Source organism: Mustela erminea, chromosome 2 (genome assembly GCF_009829155.1).
Source record: "Mustela erminea isolate mMusErm1 chromosome 2, mMusErm1.Pri, whole genome shotgun sequence".
Taxonomy (NCBI): domain Eukaryota; kingdom Metazoa; phylum Chordata; class Mammalia; order Carnivora; family Mustelidae; genus Mustela; species Mustela erminea.
The window spans coordinates 141,589,178-141,614,023 of record NC_045615.1 but is presented as its reverse complement, the minus strand read 5'-3'; the positions used below and the strand labels follow the sequence as shown (position 1 = coordinate 141,614,023).

The 24,846-nt window shown below is 44.4% G+C and overlaps 1 protein-coding gene across 1 annotated transcript in view; it reads right to left on the bottom strand.

The window, feature by feature from the left end:
* The window catches only part of TMEM165 (transmembrane protein 165), a 31,283-nt gene extending 6,637 nt beyond the window's left edge, over positions 1-24,646 (bottom strand). The window contains exons 1-2 of the mRNA XM_032334348.1: positions 24,166-24,646; positions 10,599-10,824 (exon numbers count right to left, since the gene is read on the bottom strand). Of these exons, the coding sequence (XP_032190239.1) occupies positions 10,599-10,824; positions 24,166-24,372 (433 nt within the window). The 5' untranslated portion in view covers positions 24,373-24,646. The remainder of the gene's footprint in view (positions 1-10,598; positions 10,825-24,165) is intronic.
* Between the last annotated feature and the right edge of the window lie 200 nt (positions 24,647-24,846).

The window sequence follows — 24,846 nt, the reverse complement described above, 5'->3', positions numbered from 1 at the left end:
GAGATTCTCTCTCCCTCTCCTCCTCCCCCACTCACACACACTCTCTCTTTCAAATAAATAAATCTTAACCCGAACTTTGTTCTAAAGGAAAATGGTTCAAATGAGAAGATGATCTAATTCGTATTAAACCTTAAATAATTCCACTTCTTTCCCTCCACCAATTCTGGATACTTCGATCAAGCCAGTGGTCTAATCCAATGAAATCGGCGGTCCGGTCCGGCTGAAGATGGCACGTCTTCCACAGGGAGATGACGAGCTCCTCTCCAAGCACACTCAGCCAGGCACTGGCTTGCCACGCGTCACGCAGGGCACAGTACCTCAGGGAGAAAGTTAACGCTGATGCCCTCTAAGGATCCTGCGATCCTATAACCTGGAAGCTGGATACCACCTTCATATGTAAGCGGTATTTCTTCATCACAGTTCTTTAAATTATAAACTTCTATAGTGAAACATCACGACAAGATTCTCACGGTAGGTATGATTCCAACTCTGCTCCTTTTGAACTACTTGAATTAGATCTTACAAAAGAAAATTCCTATACATATATTGAAATAACATTTACAGCAGACTCAAATTTATTCAGTACCACTCTTTCCTATCGTTAAAAAGAGGACAACTGTAGAAGTTATACAAAAAACTATATCTGGAACCATATCAAGAGCCCAGATCCTAATTATGAGACACAATTATACCAGTATTATCAGTTCAGTATTTAAAACTTAAAAACTATGGAAAGGCCAGAGGATGTTTCCATACACATAATGCAATTACTTTTTTTTAAGGTTTTATTTATTTGACAGAGACACAGCAAGAGAGGGAACAGAAGCAGGGGGAGTGGGAAAGGGAGAAACGGGCCCTCCACTAAGCAGGGAGCCCAAGGCGGGGCTCGATCCCAGGACCCTGAGATAATGACCTGAGCCGAAGGCAGAGGCTTTAACCGACTGAGCCACCCAGGCGCCCTAAATGCAATTACTCTCTACTTCACACGCTCTTTTTATAAAATAAGGACACTTAAAATCTGCCTGAACACTAAATGTGTAAGCACATCAAATGTATTCCCAGTTCACTACATGACAAAATTGAAAATTTTTAAATCCTGTTTAGAAAGACATCAAATCTATGCTTATGTGTACATGTTTTAATTTTATGTATGAACATGTATATCTGCACAGATGTGTGTGCACATACACGATACATCAATTTTCTAGCTCCGTCCACCGAAACAAGGCCACAAAGCAAAGGCACCTCAGGAATGAGCCCACTTCACGGGCAGACCCTGGTTTCTCGCGCCATTCCTCTGGAAAAGGCTCCTCAGGCAAACAGCTAACTCCTGGGCTGGGCAGACGGGCACAAGCTGCACCTGCACTACCTCGTCAGACAGGAAAACAGGCATGAGCAAAACCAATGATGGGAGCACGACACGAGGACCAGGAGCCGGCCTGCAGGGGCTCCCAACAGTCGGATCTGGGACAATTTAAGCACATAGTTAAGTCATTAAAACCCACTGAAAATGTGAATTCCCCAGTTTATTACTGACAACACACCGACAAACCCATGGGACAGGAAGGAGCTCTTAGCGCAGTGTGCCGGGGCCCGTGGGAAACGGTGACGGGGCCGCAGCATGAGAAAGCCACCGTTCCGCAGTCATCAAGGGAACGCTGACATCATGTGAGAATCGGCCCTACAGTGGGGACAGAGTATCCGTATTGTCTTACAGTGTCCCCTTAAAGTCTACATATTATTTGCAGGGAAGAAGATACAAGCAAGAGAAATCCTGACATCAGTGAGGGACAGAGGGACATCGTGTTCTCCCAGACGTGACACTCTGAAGGGACAAACATCCCCTACGCCGTATTCTGGTCAAGAATACACAATCTTAAGGCAATCACGAGAAAACAGACAAACACAAGATGAGAAACCCATAAGAAGGGGAGGGAGTGTATTCTTTAAAAAATATATTAATATTGTAAAACATGAGAAAAGGCTATGGAAGTATTTCAGATTAAAAGACTAAAAAGAAACAAATGTAATACCTTCCCTAGACTCGCTCCTCTACAGGAGGGGAAAAACTGCTATAGTTTTAGGTCGGCTGACTAACACAGAGCTGGTAAAACATGCACCACTCTATCCATGTATATAAATCTGTATATGAATTATGTGTGTATGTACATTCTTACCTACAAAGCATGTATAGGTCACGTATATTTACAAATATATAAAGCATGTACGTACATACACATGCATAATTTTATTTAGATATGGACAGGTCACAAACACTAAAGCAAATGAGGTAAAATGTTAACAGTGAATCTGGATAAAAGGTACATAGGTGTTTGTACTGTTTTATTTATGCACTTTGTAAGTTTAAAATAGTTTCCATAAAAGCTTTAAATTTAAAAATGGAATGTAGCAAGCCTCTTTAAGTCTCCTAAACTCAGTTTTCCTTCTATCTTCAGATAATCTAAAAAACAAAACAAAAAAAACCTTAATACTTCAGACACTTCCAACGCCATGTTTTCTGCCTCACATCTCCAGAGAAAGCAGAAAACAACCTGTTTTCTTCTACTTTTTCTTCTCCTGGTTACTGTCCCTGTATTTCCTCTTGCTTTGGAAACTTCCCCTCAGACACTCAAGCACTTTTGCTCTGGGAACAGGGAGACGTTACTTGTCTTTAAACAAGTACTTTGCAACAAGTCAGAACAGAGCTGCACGTCCTGGTCCTTCTACACCTTGGTGATGTGGAAGTTCCCAGAAAAATCCCTTGGAGCGGAGACAGAGATCTGGGACTCGCCGACTTTCAGGTAATTAAGCTGAGAACACTCCGCATAAGGACACTGTGAAGTGGGGGAAGACAGGCCAGGAATAAAACTGGGGGGAATATGAACATTCAATGGCACAAAATGTTCCCCCAGAGAATAAAAAGGTGGGGACGGCCAGGAATGTGGCGTGAGGGGCTCACGGAAATGCAAACTGGACTCTAATGAGGAAAGCGGACGACTGAAGCCTTTGCGAGGGTGTCAGAAGCAGAAATCGGATGAGGCGTGGAGAAGGAATGAGATGGGCGAAACGCGAGGAGGAAGCAGCAATGGAACCCCGAAGCACACAGGACTAGACCGTGTCGTGGAAGCGCCGAGATCGGCCAGGTGAACCCCGCCGCGAAGTGAAGGGCCTGCCTGGCACTGAGCCCTCCAGCAGCGTCTGAGAGAGCCAAGACCTACAAGTGCAAGCTCCACACCGGGACTGACCCAGGGACAGACAAAGAATTCTCAACGGGCCACGATGACTACTTTCTCAAGGACTTCGCCGAAGTTTGACTTCTCTTTCCTAAAACTCATCTGCCTGACACTTGCTTCAGGTTAAGGAGCCAGTCAGGCTCCCCTTTCTCCCATCCCTTCTTCGCTTCCCTTCTGTCCCCTTTACAGCACTGCGCCTCTTGCCCAGCTTTCTATGGTGCATCTCCCCACAGTATGGAAAAATATAGACCCTCGGGCAGCAAAGAGGGGGGCCTAAAACCACTAGGGTCCTCATTCAAGGCATCATAAACCAGACACGAGGCTTTGGGGCTTCCCTGTCTTATGCAAGTTTCTGGTAAGGTCATGACATCAGAAATAATGGCGTTTCATTTACTGGAACTAACACTCATGGCATTAGAAATACGGAGTTTCAGCCTTGGCAGGAATGACAGTTTTCACGGAGAAATCCTGACTCTTTCATTCCCCAACCACTGCAAATGAATGCCTTTTCCCTAAGGCAGAGTCTTGTTACCACAAAGCAAAGAGAGCATCAGAAGGCAACACCGAAGACTGTGGGGTCTTCTCTCGCCCCAGGGGCACTCTCCAAGAAGGCTGCTGTGCCTAATGCCACCCCCACCAACCGTTTGAGAAGAAGTCTAAAGCAGATGGTTGTCATGAGATGCGTACCACATTCATTTCACTTCAAAAACTAAGTCAAGGGGCGCCTGGGTGGCTCAGTGGGTTAGGCCGCTGCCTTAGGCTCGGGTCATGATCTCAGGGTCCTGGGATCGAGTCCCGCATCGGGCTTTCTGCTCAGCGGGGAGCCTGCTTCCTCCTCTCTCTCTCTCTGCCTGCCTCTCTGCCTACTTGTGATCTCTCTCTGTCAAATAAATAAATAAAATCTTAAAAAAAAAAAAAAAAAAAAAAAACTAAGTCAAATGACTTCAGACCGAAAGCAAGCCCGGCCTAGATGATTTACTGTTCACCCATTAGAGCCACTACGGCAGGTCAGGCCGTAGACAGTATCCACAAACTGAACAACCTAACTCTGCAGCTCCCAGGTCTGGCAAAATGTATTCAAATGTGATACAGTTTTTAAACAAAACTCCTTATTGGCAGAAGTACAATAAAATGAACAATATTTCCACTTTCTCGATCATTTCTAAATACAGCCAGTTAAACAAGATACTTCTAAGGAAAAGACTAACGTGTATAAGAAGAGTCATTGGATAAATTTCAGAGAAACTCTTTTTGGTATACTTGATGGTTTCCAATTCTCTGCTTTCAACAAAATCAAGAGCAGTATTTAAAATCTTACTTAGTGTTACTGCTAGCTGGTAAACCATTAAACATTATTGTGATGACAGACCAGTATATAATTTTTAGCCTAAAATTCAGGAGGACTCCAATGAACTGAGTACAGTTATAACAAAATTTCTTACTATCTACTTATTTAGGTCAATAAAATTTCCCCACCTTTAACTCTCTATTAAAAAAACATGAAGATTAGAGTTGAGGCTAAACCTTACTTCATTTAGTCAATAAAAATATTCGTCCACAGACATATAAACTAATTAAAAGAACAGTTCTGGGGCGCCTGGGTGGCTCAGTCAGTTAAGCATTTGACTTTTGATTCTAGCTCAGTTCTCAATCTCAGGCTGAAGTCACGCCCCATACTGGCCTCCACACTGGGCACAGAACCTACTTAAAAACAAACAGTTCAATCATTTCATTAAGAGATGCATGTCCAAATTTGAAAAAATGTTTTAGGTAGTGTGATATACTAGCTAAACATATGTAATATAAATGTATTTAGTTTGTAATATATTTTGCATTTAATCAACTGTGTACTATTGAGAACTGTAACTTCATCTATAAACAATATTAACATTTGGAGACTTAAAGAAAACTGTCAGTCTCGGGTGCCTGGGTGGCTCAGTGGGGTAAGCCTCTCTCTGCCTTCAGCTCAGGTCATGGTCTCAGGGACCTGGGATCAAGCCAGGACCATCATCGGGCTCTCTGCTCAGTGGGGAACCTGCTTCCCCCCAACCCTGCCTGCCTCTCTGCCTACTTGTGATCCCTCCCTCTGTCAAATAAATCAATCTTAAAAAAAAAAAAAAGAAGAAGAAGAAGAAAACTGTTAGTCTCTTTTAAAATTCAATTTATGGGGGCATCTGGGTGGCTCAGTTGGTTAAGCCTCCGACTCTTGACTTCTGATCAGATCGTGATCTCAAGGTCCTGAGATCAAATCCCACACCAGGCTCTGCACTCAGCGAGGAGTCTGCTTGAGATTCTCTCTCCCTCTCTCCCAGCCCTCCCCGCTGTATGTGCACACTCTCTAAAATAAATCAATCTTTTAAAAAAAATTTCCATTTGTATGCATATTTGTGCAGCAGATGACAGTGTTGACCAAGCTAGATCTGAACAAGCAAAATCCGTAAAAGATTTTGAGGCACAGAGTTATAATCATTTCAAAAATAAAATTCTCTGGTATTATTCAAACTCATTCCCAACACATGACTTCACCAACAACTCGCTCCACTTTTCCTATTCTCTATATCAAAATTTGCTTTGGAAAAAAAATAATGTTTTTATTATGAATTATGAATAACACTAAAGCAAACTTCTAAAATGTGAGAAGAAGTCAGATTACTTTAATCTGTAAAATATTCATGTGTAATAGGTTTAACATGACACAAACCTTAACAGGCATCCAAGCAGCCAAAAACGAACTTGCTCTGTACTTGAAGAACTAGCTTCCATGCAAGGTCGGAGAGGTGCGGAGGGGTGAAGGACCCAGCACCCGCAACACTACACAGACCTCAGCCCTCCAAGGGAAATGGGAACTCGGCGTGATCGTCTCCACTCCACAGAGGGGGCACTGAGGCTCGCTGGTTAAGGAACTCATCAGCAGGCCACTACTAGCAGTGAGGTTCCCACCAAGGCCTGACTCACAAGGGAAAGCTGTTTTCCGCCCAACTGGGTCGCTTGGGGTGGTTTCTGATACAGAGACTCAACTGTGCTTCATGATTTTGTAAAGTTTACTTTCTCATGGTCTAATTCTTTGAAAAACTGAAGCCGATATAATAGTAACACAAACTGGGAATCTGAGAACATTTCATCCCTGTATTATAATGGGTAAGAAGAGCTTAATCAAACACAACAAACTTAAAGTGACTCTTGTTACTGATTACCGTATGTCCTTCAACAGTTAGTTACTGCTTTCCAACATGCCCTTGAAATGTCCTGCAATCTATAATCCTCTGTTGTGACTTGAGTCCTATTTCTAAGAAATCAGACAGAAGCTTATCTGGACTGAAAAACAAACAAACAAACAAACAAACAAAACAAACAAAAAAAACCCCACAAGGGTATACACAGGCAAACCAAGGATGAAAAACTAGCGAATACATGAGGAGTATGGATCTTGGCTGTGATGAGCTGAAATTTTTTTAAATTACTGTTATGTTAGTCACCATACAGCACATCATTAGTTTTTGATGTAGTGTTCCATGATTCACTGTTTGCGTATAACTTCAGTGTTCCATGCAATCCGTGCCCTCCTTAATACCCATCACCAGGCTCACCCATACCTCCTCCCCTCTAAAGCCCTCAGTTTGTTTCCCCACGTCCACAGACTCTCATGGATCATTTTTCCCTTCCTTTTCTTAATGTCCTCCATGCTACTCCTTACGTTCCACAGGTAAGTGAAACCATATAAGACTTTGACTTTTAGCATAATCTCCTCCAGTCCCATCCATGTTGATGCAAAAGTTGGGCATTCATCCTTTCTGATGTCTAATATTCCATTGTGTATATGGACCACATCTTCTTTATCCATTTGTTTATTAAAGGGCATCTTGCCTCTTTCCACAGTTTGGCTATTGTGGACATTGCCGCTATCAACATTGGGGTGCATATGGCCCTTCTTTTCACTACATCTGTATCTTTGGGGTAAATACCCAGTGGTGCAATTGCTGGGTCACAGGGTAGCTCTGTTTTAAATTTTTTGAGGAACTTCCATACAGTTTTCCAACGTGGCTGCACCAATTTTCATTCCCACCAACAAGTGTAAGAGGGTTCCCCTTTCTCCACACCTTCAAGAACACTTGCCATTTCTTGCCATGTCAATTTTTGCCATTCTAACTGGTGTAAGGTGGTATGTCATTGTGATTTTGATTTCAATTTCCCTGATGGCTAATGATGATGAACACTTTTTCGTGTGTCTGTTGGCCATTTGTAGGTCTTCTTTGGAGAAGTGCCTGTTCATGTCTTCTACCGATTTTTTTTTTTTAAGATTTTATTTATTTATTTGTCAGACAGAGATCACAAGTAGGCAGAGAGGCAGGCAGCAGGCAAAGAGAGAGAGAGAGAGGAGGAAGCAGGCTCCCTGCTAAGCAGAGAGCCCAATGTGGGGCTCCATCCCAGGACGCTGGGATCATCACCTGAGCCAAAGGCAGAGGCTTTAACCCACTGAGCCACCCAGGTGCCCCTTTCTACTGATTTTTTTTGACATCATTATCTGTTTTGTGTGTGCTGAGTTTGAGAAGTTCTTTATAGATCTTGGATATCAGCCCTCTGTCTATAGTGTCATTTGCATATCTTCTCCCATTCTGTGGGTTGCCTCTTTGTTTTGTTGACTGTTTCCTTTGCTGTGCAGAAGCTTTTGATCTTGATGAAGTCCCAAAAGTTCATTTCTCCTTTTGTCTCCCTTCCCTTTGGAGACAAGTCTTGAAAGAAGTTGCTGTGGCCAATGTCAAAGAGGTTACTGCCTATGTTCTCCTCTAGATTTTGATGGATTCCTGTCTCACACTGAGGTCTTTCATCCACTCTGGATGAAAAAACAAAGAGTTTATCTTTGTGTCTGGTATAAGAGTACGGTCCAGTTCCATTCTTCTGTATATAGCTGTCCAATTTTCTCAGCACCATTTACTGCAGAGACTGTCGTTTTTCCACTGGATATTTTTTCCTGCTTTGTTGAAGATTAGTTGACCATAGGGTTGAGGGTCCATATCTGAGCTCTCTACTCTGTTCCACTGGTCTATGTATCTGTTTTTGTGCCAGTACCAATGCTGTCCTGGTGATCACAGCTTTGTAATATAGCTTGAAACCAGGCAATGTGATGCCCTCAGCTTTTTCTTTTTCAACATTTCCTTAGCGATTCGGGGTCTTTTCTTGTTTCAAATTTTAGGATTGTTTGTTCCAGCACTTTGAAAAATGCCATTGGCATTATGATTGGGATGGCACTGAAAGTATAGATTGCTCTGGGTAGCATAGACATTGTCACAAAGTTTATTCTTCCAATCCCTGAGCATGGACTGTTCTTCCATCTTTCTGTGTCTTCTTCAATTTCTTTCATGAGTGCTTTGTACTTCCTAGAGCATATATTCTTTACTTGGGTTAGGTTTATTCCAAGGTATCTTGTGGTTTTGGTGCTATTGTAAATGGAATCCATTCTCTAATTTCTCTTTCTACAGTTGTATTGTTAGTGTATCAGAAAGCAAATGATTTCTGGACGCTGATTTTGTATCCTGCCACATTACTAAATTACTGTATGAGTTCTAGTAATTTGGGGATGGAGACATTTGGGTTTTCCACATAGAGGATCATGTCATCTGTGAAGAGAAAGTTTGACTTCTTTGCCAATTTGAATACCTTTCATTTCTTTTTGTTGTCTGATTGCTGTTGCTAGGCCTTCTAGTACTGTGTTGAACAACAGTGGTGATGATGGGCATCCTTGTCATGTTCCTGATCTCAATGGGAAGGCTCTTAGCTTTCCCCCATGGAGAATGATACTCGCTGTAGAGTTTTTCATAGATGGATTTTATGAAGTTGAGGAACGTTCTCTCTATCCCTATACTCTGAAGAATTTTAATCAGGAAAGGATGCTGTATTTTGTCAAATGCTTTTTCTGCCATCAATTGAGAGGACCATATGGTTCTTGTCTCTTTTCTATGTCTTCTGTCACACTGATTGATTTGTAAACATTGAACTACCCTTGTATCCCAGGGATAAATCCCACCTAGTCATGATGGATAATCCTTTTAATGTACTGTTGGATCCTATTAGCTAGGATCTTGTTGAGAATTTTGGCATCCACATTCATCAGGGATACAGGTCTCCAATTCGCTGGTTTGGGGACCAAGGTAATGCTGGCCTTATAGAAAGAGACTGGAAGTTTTCCTTCTGTTTCTATTTTTTGAAACAGCTTCAGGAGAACGGGTATTATTCCTTCTTTGAATGTTTGGTAGAATTCCCCCAGGGAATCCAACAGGCCCAGGACGCTTGTTTTTTGGGAGGTTTTTGATCACTGCTTCGATCTCGTAACTGGTTATTGGTCTATTCAGGTTGTCAATTCCTTCCTGTTTCAGTCTTGGCAGTTTACAGGTTTCCAGGAATGCATCAACTTCTTCCAGGTTGCTTAATTTATTGTGATATAGCTGTGGATAATAATTTCTGATAATTGTATTTATTTCCTTTGTGTTAGTTGTGATCTCACCCCTTTCATTCATAATTTTATTAATTTGGGTCCTTTCTCTTTTCTTTTGGGTAAGTCTGGCCAGTGGTTTGTCAATCTTATTAATTCTTTCAAAGAACCAGCTTCTAGTTTCATTAACATGTTCTACTGTATTTTTTTTTTTTTTAAGATTTTATTTATTTATTTGACAGACAGAGAACACAGGTAGGCAGAGAGGCAGGTAGAGAGAGGAAGGGAAGCAGGGTCCCTGCTGAGCAGAGAGCCCAATGTGGGGCTCAATCCCAGGGTCCTGGGATCATGACCTGAGCCGAAGGCAGAGGCTTTAACCCACTGAGCCACCCAGGTGCCCCTTCTACTGTATTTCTGATTTCTAATTCATTGACCTCTCCTCTAATCTTAATTATTTCCCTTCTCATGTGTGGGTTAGGTTTAATTTGTTGTTGATTCTCCAGATCTTTAAGGTGTAAAGACAGTGTGTGTATTCAGGACATTCCTATTGTTTTGAGTGAGGCTTGGATGGCTATGTATTTCTTCCTTAGGACCACCTTTCCCATACGCAGTAGGTTTTGGATCTATGTGTCTTCGTTCTCATTAGTTTCCATAAATTGATTAAGTTCTTCTTTGATTTCCTGATGGGCCCAAATATTCTTGAGCAGGATGGTCTTCAGCTTCCAAGTGTCCGAATTTCTTCCAAACTTTGAAATTTTAATTTTAAAAGTATAACATGGTTTTTAGTAATGTACGTAACTGACACTATTTTCTGTTTACTTAATTCTGTAACTGTGTCAACCCAAGTGCACCTAACTAGCTAGTCAATGACTCAGTGCCCCACACCATGCTTTCTCCTTAATTCAATAGGGTCATGAGGAAGAAAAAAGCACACTCACCTGATAAGCACGTCATTAGGCCCAAGGCCAGCATAGCCCCAGCCAACACCGTCAGCCGATTATAGCGCATTGCCATGATGGCTGCTATAAAAAATGTCTTATCACCCAGTTCAGACACAATGATAACTGATATGGCAGCAACAAATGCATGGATAAATCCCAAGTTCGTCTGAGTAGCTGGATCTTCTTTATTGCCATGAACCGGGGCAGCTGGTGTAAATCCTTTCTGAAATAAAAAAGATACATACAGCTGTATCAGCTATTTTTTGGAAAAAATCGTTACTTAAAATTCTTTTAGTTTTGGATGTGAATTGAAGTTTTTCTGTCACTGTCATTAACTCACTAAGGACTCTGAAAGCCATTTGTAACGACCGAAACTTCTAACTGATAGATGCTACAATGCAGATCCAAGTATAATTCTGTAAAATAATTTTTTAAAGGAGACCAGCTATAGCCAAATATTAAAATTACTCTATTTCCCAAACATTTGAGATTAGTTCTTAGCTATGTCTCATTCAGATTTTTATTTGTAACTTGAATGGAAGAGTCAGATATGTTTACCAAACATTCAAGTCAAAGAAAGCAGAGAGAAGCTGCTTTAACATTTTACAGGACAAAATAGGATCTAGAAAGTTCTCAACAGGCTAGAGCAAGAAATGGCTCTAGCTGTGATTTAATATAGCTGGACATAAAAATACATAAAGAACTTATAAAATACCAAAAAACCCCAATAATCTGATTAAAATGGGCAGAGGACCCGAACAGATATTTTTCCAAAGACATCCAGATGGCCAACAGCCACATGGAATGACGCCCCACATCACTCATCATCAGGGAAATGCAAATCACAACCACAATGAGGTACCACCTCACACCTGTCAGAATGGCTAGGATCAAAAAGATACACATGTTGGTGAGGACGTGGAGAAAGAGGAACCCTCGTGCACCTGGTGGGAATGTAAACTGATGCAGCCAATGTGGAAAACAGTACGGGGGCTCTTCAAAAACTTAAAAATAGAACGACCCTATGAACCAGTACAGAGTATTTACCCAAAGCAAACAAAAACGCTAATTTGAAAAGATCTATGCACTTCTATGTTTACTGCAGCATTATTTAAAATAGCCGGACAGGGAAAGAACCTAAGTGTTCACCAACAAAAGAAGACAGTATTTTCTCTCTCTCTCTCTCTCACACACACACACACACGCGCGCGCACACACACACGCACGCAATGAATCTCAGCCATTAAAAAAATGAGTCTTGGGGCGCCTGCATGGCTCAATCCGTTAAGCATTTGCCTTGGCCTCCTCACGTCATGATCCTGGGGTCCTGGGATCAGGGCCCTGAGTCGGGCTCCCTGCTCAGTGGGAGTCTGCTTCTCCCTCTCCCATTACCCCTGCTTGTGTGCTCTCTCTCTAATAAATACATAAAGTCTTTCAAAAAAAAATGAGATCTTGCCACTGCAACAACATGGATGGACCTAGAGGGTATTATGCTAAGCGAAATCAGAGAAAGACAATAACATCTGGTTTCACTTACGCATAGAATCTAAAAAACAAAACAAAAAAGCAAGCAAAACACAGGAACAGACTCATAATTGCAGAGATATGATAGTTGCCAGAGGGGTGGGGGTAGGAGGACGGGCAAGATGGGGGAAGGGGAGTAGGGGTACCGGCCTGCAGCTATGGAGGGAGTGCATCATGGGAAAGAAGGGGACAGCCCTGAGAATACGGTCAACGGTGCATGGTTACCTTGTCTGGTGACAGACAGTAGGCACACCTGTGAGGTAGCAAACATACAGAGCTGTCGCATCACCATGCTGTGCACCTGAAACTCATGTAATGCTGTGTGTCAACTACACGTCAATAAAAAAAATTAAAACTGTTAAAAAGATGTACACATATAGAGCTGGATATATGATAGTGCTATGCCAGTGTCTAAACAATCCTAGGAGGTGTCCTGTGGTCTAATAAAAACGACAAACCTGGGGCGCCTGGGTGGCTCAGTGGGTTAAGCCTCTGCCTTCGGCTCAGGTCATGACTTCAGGGTCCTGGGATCGAGCCCTGCATCGGGCTCTCTGCTCAGCAGGGAGCCTGCTTCCCCCTCTCTCTCTGCCTTTCTCTCTGCCTACTGTGATCTCTCCCTGTGTTAAATGAATTTAAAAAACAAAAACAAAAACAAAAAAACAACAAACCTAAGTCTTGGTTGGCATTAAGGTCACTTTAAGCTGAAATGTGACCATGCTCCAAGAAGCAAGAAGTACCTGATTACTTTTTAATAGGTAGTGACAAGTCCATTATTCTGTGCTGCCCAGCTGCACAGAATCTGTGCAGTCCTGCACAGTTCTGGGGCACCACCGTGGAGAAGGCCCCCTGAAGATCATCCCAGACAGAAGAGGCTCTCAAGCTAGAGGGTGGCAGGCTGTTGTGAGGCCACGACCAGCCTGTGTCAGCTAAGAATGTTTTTTATAGAGGCATCTGGGTGGCTCAGTCATTAAGCACTGCCTTCAGCTCAGAGCATGATCCTGGGATCAAGTCCCGCACTGGGCTCCCTGGTCCTCAGGAAGCCTGTTCTTCCTCTCCCTCTCCCCCTGCTCGTGGCCCCTCTCTGGCTACGTCTCTCTCTCTCCCTCTCTGTGTGTGTCCAAAAAATAAAATCCTTAAAAGAAAGAATTTTTTTTACATTTTTAAGGGGTTCCAAAAAATAAAAAGAGGGACAGAAGGGGGAGAGATGGAAGAAGGAAGGGAAAACTCTGCAACAGAGACCTTAAAAACCTAAAATATTACCTGGCCCGTTAAAAAAAAGTTTCCAACTCAGGCTCTAAAACAATCAAAGAAGGGACAAGGAGAAACCAGGTGCTTATGTTCCCATGGCCGCAAAAAGTCTGCGGGTCTGTATCTACACTGCGGGGTCCCAAGAGGTAGAACTAGAAAGTCACAGGTGCTAGCTTTAGGGGGCAATTTTAGCTTACCCCAGAGAAAAGAGTTCTCCCCCAAGATAGCCATGTGAAGCCATACTGGATGGCTAGAGAAGGCAGCCAGTCTCCTCCTCTGAGTTCCAGAGAAGAGGACCTCCCCTCACGGGACATGCACTGTGTCGGAGGTCCGCCACCGGGACCATTTTGTCTCTCAAGGGTCTTAATGCAATGTCCAGAGACGCTGTCACAACTGAGGGTGAACTCCTGGCATGTGGCAGGCAAAAGCCACAGTTGCTGCTATGGACAGATCGCCATGCTCAGGACGGCCCCAACCTCCACAGGAAAGAATTCATCTCTAGTTCCCAGGCTGGGAAACTGCGGACTAGACAAATCGCTTCTGAATGTCTCCTCCTAGCCTAACAGCCAACCTTTAATTAACTTTTAAAGCCCATGAATCTCTAGAAACCTAAGAGATGAAAAAGAGAAAGAAACTCCAGAAACACATATGATATTTGACAGGGTAAAAAACAGAAGTATTTTGATTTACAAAGGTCCTAGTCAGAGATGTCAGAGGTAAGAATAAAATTCTAAATTCTTAGTGCACACGGCATTCCTCAACTCACGACAGGAACAGGAGTCCCAATTCCACAGTAGAGATCAGCAAGATTTAAGCATTTACCAGACGAGACCTCTGAGCTAAAAACTGGGGCAATTTAATGTTTTAGAAAATATCTGATGTTAGGACTAAATCAAAAGGACAGCCTTGGAAGCCAGCTCTTTATTAACCAACTACCATTTTAAGAAATTCTTGCTTTCTTGGGCACCTGGGTGGCTCAGTTGGTTGAGCGACTGCCTTCAGCTTAGGTCATGATCCCGGAGTCCAGGGATGGAGCCCCACATCAGGCTCTTCTCAGCGGGGAGTCTCCTTCTCCCTCTGACCTTCCCTCCTCTCCTGCTCTCTCTCAAATAAACAAACTCTTAAAAAAAAAAAAGAAAAGAAAAAGAAATTCTTGCTTTCTCTCCATGACCATTTTAGCTCCATCTATGCTGACGGTCCTTTAAAGATGAGCTTCCTTTCTCTTCAAATACCCTAGATCATTAAGCATCATTAAAAAAAATAAGCATTTCAACTTGGCTCTCATTAATACAACCATTTCCCTCCTGTATGAAGGAATTTCACTGTAAAGTATTTAGGAGCTGAAATCCAAGAAAATGTTTAGGAATAAATATACACCATCTATAATCAATTAGCTCTAAGCTCAAAACCAGAAAATGTTTACTTTTAAAAACACAGGGATCAAAACTGCATATTCTCCCGACCTTATAATTCCCAACCATAAAGCCCTGGATTTATTACTCAGCCTGTTTCTCTGTGATATGATGACAAAATAAAACTTGCCTTCCAAGGACAACAAAACAAAAAACCACATATTCTTAAAAACTTTCTATATACACAACACGAGAAAATCAACCTGCAGCTTTTATCATATATTAGGCTAGTCTTGGATATCCAAAAAAATAGTGTTAAACCACCAACCACTGTGATAAGAATTGAAAACCGAAGCATCAGGGTATTACGGAGGTCGATTTTTAAAACTTTAAAAAATTTTTAAAGTGCTAATAACACGGTCAGAAAATGATCACTGGTTGTCAAAGACCTAACTGCTTACAGTGTGCAGGGAGCATCTCCTTTTTCTAATTCACCTTCAGGATAACTTGCAGCGGTTTAATGTGTGGCTCTGGAATCAGACTGCCCGGGCCCACAGCCAAGGCCTTACCACTTACTGTACGACCTTGGGCCCGGAAGCTTACTTCCCCGTGACTCAAGCTGCAGGGCTGCTGTGAAAATTAAATGAGCTCCCACACAGAAAGCTTTAGGATGACGCCTAGCCACACAGCAAGCACTCAGGGACACACAGCAACCACAACGTACCATAATGGCCAGTTTCATCCCTGTAAAACGAAATTGGTTCGTTAAGTTGGTCACTAACGATGAGCCTCATGCTCCCTATGGAAGGATGGGCCAGAGCAGCAGCGTCCAGCAGAAAATAACGCAAGCCACAGAATTTACATTTTCTGGTAACCACGTTTTAAAAATGTAAAAACAGATAAAGTTATTTTTAATAATATTTTACTTAACCCGACATAGGCAAAGCACTACTCTGGGAACACGGCATTCCTTTTTCTCCACACCGGCATCTACCTACTCAGCACACCCAGCTCACGCACGTCCCCACTTAGCCAAGCCACAGTTTTCCAGTGCGGAAGGATGGCCACATGGCTCGGGCTAAAGTTCTGGGCAGCGCAACACAAGAATCTGTTGAGCTTCTGATAACCACCAGCCTTCAGTCACGCAGTCCTACCGCCCTTCCTACATCCTTTTTCTGATTCGCCTTGGTTCCTCAAGATCCAGCTTACAGAGAAGCTCGTAAGCAAGGCCTAGCCCGACGCCTCCCACCCCTAACCACCTGCGATCCTCAGGAGAAAGTGAATGCATTCCGTGGGCACGGCAGGTACACGTCTGAAGCGAAGTTTACGACAGGAGCCCTAGGGGAGTTCATCTCTCTGTACTAGAAGCATGTGCAAATGTACTGTCATCCGTAGTAACAGACGACAAAGTAACTAAATGTCCATCGACAGGCAACTGGTTAAACAAAGGGTCGCTCTGTGTATCAGAATGTTTTCTAAAACAGAAGAAAAGTAAAAATTAGAATGTTTTCTTTATACCAATAAAGAAAAATCGGGAAGATATTTTTAAATTGGAAAAAAGCAGCTATTATGCGTGTAGTCATTGTATGTGTGTGTGTGGAGGGGCGCGGAGGGAGGGCAGTACAGTTTGGTATCGCTGTTAATGCACGCCAGGTCTCAGTGATCAGTTAACAGAGGGTGTTTACAGGAAAGAAACCAGGATGACCACAACAGGAGTTGGCAAACTTTTTCTTAAAGGGACAATGTTTAATCTCACGGGCCACAAAGTCTCTGTGGTAACTACGCAACCCCAGATGTTGGAGCTGGAGAACAGCCACAGAGAAGACTTTAATGAAAGAGCATGGCTCTGCTCCAGTAAAAAACTTTCTTTATGGGGCACCTGGATGGCTAAGTGGGTTAAGCCTCTGCCCTTGCTCAGGTCATGATCTCAGGGTCCTGGGATCAAGCCCCAAATTGGGCTCTTTCCTCAGCGGGAAGCCTGTTTCCCCCTCTCTCTCTGCCTGCCTCTCTGCCTACTTGTGATCTCTCTGTTAAATAAATAAAAAAATAAAATCTTAACAAACAAACAAAAACAAAAAACAACCTAGGAGCCAGTGGTAAAACGTAGTCAGCTGACTCCTCAAACTAGAATACAAGAGGAGGAGGAGACATACTGTTTCACTCTATGTTCTTTGTACTTGTGGGGTTTTTTTGGTTTTTTTGGTGTTTTCCATACACATGACTACAGACACCTGCTGTGTATCACTTCAAAAATCTCTCGACCCAATCTCTCACTCTGCTTATGGAGAACCAATTCTTCAAAGGCTATTCATGGGTTTCAGGCAGGTTCAACCAGAAAGCAGGGGCTCTGCACCCCTTCACTGCCTGGCAGTCTGGAGGAGCTACACCTGTGGAGCAACCTTTGACCAAAGTGGGCTCTCATTTTGTTAGCCTCCCTGAAGCCTCAGCAGGATTCGGGACCAGCCACTTCAACTTCAAAATGCACTGGGGCACATGCCCTTACTCACTGCGAGGACTGACAACTGCAAAGATTACAGGCATGTTCTGAGAAAAGGGAGTAAACCCATCAGATGCATGGCTGGGGTAAGACGAGAAAGATAAACTGAGCCCAAACTGAAACTCCCGTTTGTTCTGACCAGCAAGAAGCCCTGAAAAGTCTGAGCAGAAGCCACAAATGCCATCAAGGCACTGTGGCTAATAGATCAGGGCAGAAAGCAGAGAAGGCTGGCAGCCACTGGACCAGTGAATGAGGAGATCAGCCGCGTAAGACCAATGTTGAAGACACTTCAGAGAAAGGACAATTCTGCACATGATGGAAAGGGAAAACATCAAGAGAACTTTAAAAAGTGGTGGTGGGGGGGTGAGGTTGGGGGGGGAATGGATCAAAGACGATGGTACGGTTTTCTGCTGGGTGTACTGGGAGGAATATTTATATTCCTACAAAGTGTGTGGGCAAGTGGGAAAATAATAAGGTTTAGTTTCAGATATGTTCACCGGGAGGCAGTAAAAAGCATTTCAAATGAAGGCTTCCAAGAGGCCACCAGAACTGGGACACCTGAGCGGAGTCCAGCCCAGTCTCGAGGTGTGCGTCTGCTTGCTGACAGCCTGCACTGATCAGCTAGGGCTCTGCGAGTAGATGGGATTTCCAAGGGAAAGGGAAACTAGATTAAGTTGAAAAAATGAGCCTTAGAGAAAGTCTTTACCAGGGGGAGGGGGCGGAGTGGGGGGGGGGGGGACAGCAACAACACTACAACTGTCTTAAACAATCAGAGGGCCAGGCAGGAGAGCACCACAGATGGTCAAGTTAGGGGCAGGCACCACTCGCTCAGCTACTAACTAGATGCCAAGTATTTTAATATATGCTGTTTAACCAGCTTCTCAAAACACTGAGCACTGGGACACCTGGGTGGCTCAGTTGGTTAAGCAGCTGCCTTCAGCTCAGGTCATGATCCCAGTGTCCTGGGATCGAGTCACACATCGGGCTCCTTGCTCGGCGACGGGGAGCCTGCTTCTCCCGCTGCCTCTGCCTGCCTCTCTGTCTGCCTGTGCTCGCTCTCTCTCCCTCTCTCTCTGACAAATTAATTAATTAATTAATTAAAAAAAACACAAAAAACAAAAAAAAACCTGAGCACTGTTATCTCAACATAATGTAAGAGGAGAGACTGAAACTTACTAAGACTCAAGGACATCCCGCCAAGATGGGGTAAAGGCTCTTAAAGAGGAGGGTGAACAGTGTGAAATGAGAGCTGAAAAGGACCCCCGAATATAGCAAGTAGGGAGGTCTAGGTACCCTTCAAAACCGAATTTCAGTGAAAAAACAAAGACCAAAGCCAATAAGGAAGACTAGAGTGAGGCAAAAGAGCAGTTAATTCCCTAATCCCCAGTGAGAAATATGGTCAAGGGGTGCCTGGGTGGCTCTGTGGGTTAAGCATGTGCCTTTGGTTCAGGTCATGATCCCACGGTCCTAGGATCGAGTCCCGCATCAGGCTCCCTGCTCAGTGGGGAGCCTGCTTCTCCCTCTCTCTCTGACAAATAAATTAAATAAAACCTTTTCAAAAAATCTGATTTCTAAAACTGAAGAATATAAACAAAAACAGTCAAGTAGTTAAGTTATTGGTCTTTTTCTCCCCTTCTCCAAAAAGGAGAAGACTGTGGGCTGGTGTCAGCAGACAGAAAGGAGCCGACCAAAGGGAGAGAATAAAGACCGTGAGGAGGGCGAGTAGCGGAGGTCGGAAGAGACCATGCACGGGGACACGGAGAAGAGGGGCGGGAAGGATGGCAGTCTGGCCCCACACACGGAGACAGGCAGGAAGTGGAGATGCTCCAGGCCGCTCACAGGCAGGGACTGTAACTCTGGGATCCCACTATCCAGTTACACTGGAAGACCAGTCAGTGGTGAAACACCAGTGTCTGCCTTCGTTCAGATACCACCATTTCAGTATTTGAATTTGGGGGTCAGATGCAAATGTTTTATATCTTGAGATGCAAAAAAAAAAAAAAAAAAAAAAATTGCTGAATAAGACTCATACTCAATTAAAATTAGTTCCAAACTGAAAGATGGAGCTGGGGGGGGGCGGGGGCTAAGTTCTTCCTTTAGAAAGTGTTCCTTCTCTTGATCTTCAAGAGAAGGATGAACATGCCGACAAGGCAAACAATAGCTCCTACTTGAGTCCTAGAGTTCAGATGTGCACACCGGCGGCAGTGACCTGAAAGAAAGCAGCCTGGGAACCCCAGGGGCACCTCCATGAGGCTGCCCACGCCTATGAAACAAGGACTGGTCTCCCTGCAAGAAAACAGCAAGAAAGCCGATCGACAAAGGTCATCATGTAAGAGGTGAAATCTGGAGATAAAGAGGTCTAGAGGAAAATGTTTAGAATTGGCTGAGAACGGTCTCCTCACTGTTACTTTACCATATCAAGTCAGAAATGCCTTTCCCACAAGATGGAAAATGTGCACAAAAATACATGTGCAACTTAAATAAGACACCATGGAAAAACCTGGTTTTAAAAGACTTGTACAGGTGCCTGGGTGGTGCAGTCAGTGAAGCATCAAGACTCTTGATTTCAGCTCAGGTGGTGACCACAGGGTCCTGAGATGTAGCCCTGTATCCTGTGACCCGGGCTCCAGTTTCAGCAGGGAGTCGGCTTGAGATGCTCTCTCTCCCTCTGCCGCTTCCCCTGTTCATATATGCTCTCTCCCTAAATAAAAAGTTTTTAATTAATAAGCAAATATAAAAAATAAGAGATTGTATTTAAAGATAAAATTGTGTTTTATTATAAATTTCACTAGAATGTCTTTTTATCTGTGAATGGTTAGGTTTGATGTTATTTTTTATGTTACTTGTTAATTCATATTAGAATACTATGTATTTAATAGATTTTTGTAAATGCATTTTAATGAGTTAAACCTTATTTTTGTTAATTTTATAATGTATTTATAAAGTGAGATTTGAAATATATTAAATGTATTTAGCTTCACTGATTTTTTTTTAATTGCTTTGACAGTAGAATACCACCAAACAAAATCTGTAACATAATGATCACTTCATTTTGACAGAGCAATCATGAGTAAGACAAGAATCACCTGACAGCCTCTATCTTTGCTATGAAGAGGCTAGAACTGAGCAGTTGGGGTTGGGCGGGATGGAGCATGAGTGCAACCTCATGAAAATGGAAAAATGTTTATAAAATTATCACACAGGTAGTGATCTGAAGGGGCACAGGCACCCGAATGCTTACAGTAGCAATGTCCACAATAGCCAAACTATGGAAAGAACCTAGATGTCCATCAACAGATGAATGGATAGAGAAGATGTGGTATATATACACAATGGAATACTATGCAGCCATCAAAAGGAATGAAATCTTGCCATTTGCAATGACATGGATGAAACTAGAGGGTATTAGGCTGAGCGAAATAAGTCAATCAGAGAAAGACAAACATCATATGATCTCTCTGATATGAGGAATTTGAGAAGCAAGGTGGGGAGTTGTGGGGGGCAGGGAAGGAAATAATGAAACAAGATGGGATCAGGAGGGAGACAAACCACAAGATACTCTTAATCTCACAAAACAAACAGGGTTGCTGGGGGGTGGGGGTTGGGGAGAGGGTGGCTGGGTTATGGACATTGGGAGGGTATGTGTTATGAAGTGTGTAAGCCTGATGATTCACATACCTGTACCCCTGGGACAAATAATATATGTCAATACAAAAATTAAATAAATAAAAAAATAAAATATTGCACAGAAGGCCTTCTCACAGTTCAAAGATAATAAATAAAAGAAATGTCAAGAAACAGTAAAGCAGAAATACAGTAACAAGAATTTGTACTGGGTGAGGTAATAGGCTTTTGTGGCTTTATCAACTGTGCTATGCAACCAGAGCGATTCTGTGGACATCCAGAATATGCAGCTAATTGTAAACTGCCTTAAAAAATCTGTCTGATCTCCCTCAACTAAATGGACCTAAGGCTTCTTGGATTACATGCTCTGCCCAGGGAAAGAAAGAAAGAAAGAAAGAAAAAAAAAACAAAAAACAACTAAGTAAATCACTAGAAGCAAAAACTGCATAAATGAAAAGGATCCAAGTGACCAACAACTACTCTTCCCATGGGTTTGTAAACTGGGGTTTATTTGTAACTTTCAGTAGAGAGTGAAGCCCCAACTTTTTTAGCTGACTGGGCGGGGGGGGGGGGGGGGGGGGGGGGGGGGGGGGGAGACGACGACAATGTAGAAAGCCCTGTCAGAAGTTCAGTTATCTTGCTTCAAAGTATCCTGAGGTGTAACATTTTCATAACACATCCTACATGTGAATGTCTACCAGTGAAGGAGAGATTCTCCCCACCCATTTTCAGAAGTCCACTCTCACACAGCAGCATGAAAAAAAAGTAAATTTAAATAACCCACCCTTTTAAAAGCTACTGGATGTAGCTGCAAAGCAAATTGGTTGAAACTTCCAGAGACCCAGCAACAATCAGCCTTTGCCTATATAGTTATTAAATTGAACTCTGACCGTATCTTATTTATAACAGGACAAAAAAACAAAGGATCCTTAAATTACATAGTTTAGAAAACATGTTTTAAAAACATGTTTAACTAAAACATGTTTTAGTTTAGAAAGAAAAATCACTTCCAAAATGCTGTAGCACCCTAGAGAAAAAACCTGAGCCTTATCAAAACCTTAGATGAAAACATGACTAAAACAAGATAATCAGATTCTACCACAATATAGAACAATTTAGAATAAATTCCTATCTTTGGGCACCTGGGTGGCTCAGCAGGTTAAGTGTCTCCCTTCTACTCAGGTCATGATCCCTGGGATGAGCCCCTAGTAGGGCTCCTTGCTCAGCGGGGAGCCTGCCACTCCCTCTGCTTGTGCTCTCTAACACATAAATAAATAAAATCTTAAAATTAAAAAAAAATTCCTATCTTAAAAGAACCACCAAGAATACAGCTGACCCTTGAACAATGCAGGATTAGAGGTGCTGAGCCACCCCCCAACACACAGTGGAAAATCTGCATATAACTTTGGACTCCCCCAAAACTTAACTACTAATAGCCTACTGCTGACAGAAAGGCTTATCGATAACATACACTGATATCAATTAGCACGTATTTTGTATGTTACACACATTTTACACTGTGTTCTTGTAATAAAGTAAGCTAGAGAAAAGAAAATGTTACAATCGTAAGGAAGAGAAAATACATTTACAGTACTGTATTGAAAAAAACTCCACATATTAGTGGACCCATACACTTCAAACCCATTGTTCAAGGGTCCACTGTGTGTAAAAATATTTAAGACAAAAATCATATTATATTGTGCCTGTCCCTTCCCTTCCCATCTCCAGTTTTAAAGACAAGGATCCTTAAGTCCACGTAAATACAGTCATGGCACACTGCTGTCTTTATTTTACAAGGCTGGATTTTTCCTTGCTTCCTAAAAAGGTATTATTAATAGCCACACCTACCACTATTTATATCTCAAAAATCACTATGTGACTAAAACTATGATGATGAAAGGCCTGGAATGTTACATTCAAAATCTCTCTCACTCACAAAGTTACTTAACCAAAAGTAGTCTAGTTTGAAAATACTGAGTTAATGACAGATAATGAGCTTAAATGACACAAACCTAAAGGATAAACACTAAGAATACATTTGATGAATCAGCATTTTAGTTCCATTTCATAAGTGGAAATGGCTAGCCAGGTCAGCTGAGCCCGGGAGTGACAGGCAAGAGAGAAATCACTTTTAACTAGAAGTTTTAGGGACGTCTTCAACGAGTAGGTATCTGCTGGTTCTGGAGAGGTGGGGACGGTTCGGACAGCCCGCCCCAAGCTCAGGAAGCATTTTTAGGGAGGCTCCCTGCTGGGGAGACGGGCCACAGAGTACGTGGCACATGTCCAGGCTGAGTGGTTTGAGTACTGCCTATGAGCAAGGGAGTGGTGTCCAAAAAGCCTGGAGGCTGACTTGGGCCAAACCAGGAAGAAATCTCAACATCCGGCAGAAGAGGATGGACGGAAGTCAGTATGCGGGGGCAACTCACTGAGGGTTTCTGAGCAGTAGGAGAGAACTCCATTTCAGAAAGACGCGTTAGGCGGTGTCTGGCTAAATGCAGCCTGCCTGGGCGGAGGGGGAGAGGCGGAACCGCAAACCTCCCCCACGAGAAGAGACCCCAGAGGCCTCAACTCAGGAGTCCTAACTGGAAATGGGGAGAAAGCTTTCTGACTACAGGGAAGGCATTTAAAAATGCCGCCGAGGGTCTGCATACAAGCGACTCAGTGATTCTAGTAACGTAAATTAAGACGTTAATAAGACCAAAGGGCCGGGTTCTGGCATGGTCGGGAATTTAGGTTTTGCCATCCCACACCGCCGCAGCACTCTGACTGGCTATTCCTCTGCATTCCCGAGGGCTACCTGCTGCAAGCCAGAGCACGTTTTTAAAAAAGTGAGAGTCACGCTCCATAATCCACATACATTGGGCAAAACACACAGGTCGTGCAAAGCTGAATCCGGGGAAGCGTCTGGGACGAGCGGCTTCAACACCGAAACGTCCGATCCTGTTATCCTCAGGGAACACGAAAAGCTTCCCATCGTCCTCGGTTAAAAACTTCCTACCCGGGACGGGTATCTGTCGCTCTTGAGGACACCGCGGGTCATCAAGAAGCCCATCCCTCGGCCGCAGCATCCCGGCGCCCCCGGGCGGGGAGCTTCCCGCGGACGGCGGGCTGGGCGCTCCCTTCCCCTCCCCCATAAAGAGCCGGGCGAGGCTGGGCCCGACCCGGGAAGACGCGCCCTCCACCGTCTCCACCCGCAAGGAGCGGCGGCGGGCTCCCCTCCCCCTCGCCGGCCGCCGGGGCCGAGCAGGGCGCTGCCCGCGGCCGCGAGCCTGGTACCCAGCGCACCGGCTCCGCAGCCGGCCCGGCCCGTCCTGCTCACCTCGGCCCGGGCTGGCTCGGGGCCCTGCACGGCCGCGGGCTGCGGCTGCAGCTGCTGGGCAGGCGCCGGCGGTTCCTTGTTCCGGTGGCTAAGGTCTTCGTCCGGGACGGCGCGGACGCCGGTCGGGGCCCACGGCAGCGCGAAGAGCAGGAGCAGAAGCAGCTGGGGCGCCGATGCGCGGCCACTCCCCCGGGCCGCCGCCGCCATCCCGCCGGCCCAGACGGCCACGCACGGGCGCCGCAGGAGGAAGTGCCGGCGACGGGAAACGTCGACCCCAAGCGCCCCCGCCGTGCGTCCCTCACGCGTCGCCGCCGCCGCTCAGTGAGAAACCGACACCATGCGGGAAGTGGCAAGGACGCGCGAGAAGCTCAGAGCAGGCCGGCGTCCGCAGCGACCGCCTCGGTCCTCCCCCTCTCCCGCGGCGGCCACAGGACTCAGCCAACTGTCTCGCGGCGGCCCAGCCCAATTCCTCGGGGCCCCGCCCCTGCCCGTGACAGCCTCCCATTGGCCCGGCGTCCTCCTCGGCGTCGTGACGTCCGCGGGCAGGTTGAGGTGCGGCTCGCGCCCTCCTCCCATTGGACCCAGCGCTCCGGGGAGGTGCCCGGCCGCGTGACGTTTCTCGCCTCGCATCCCTCTCGCGCTCCACGCGTATCCTTCCTCCCGGGTGTCTGCCCGGCGACC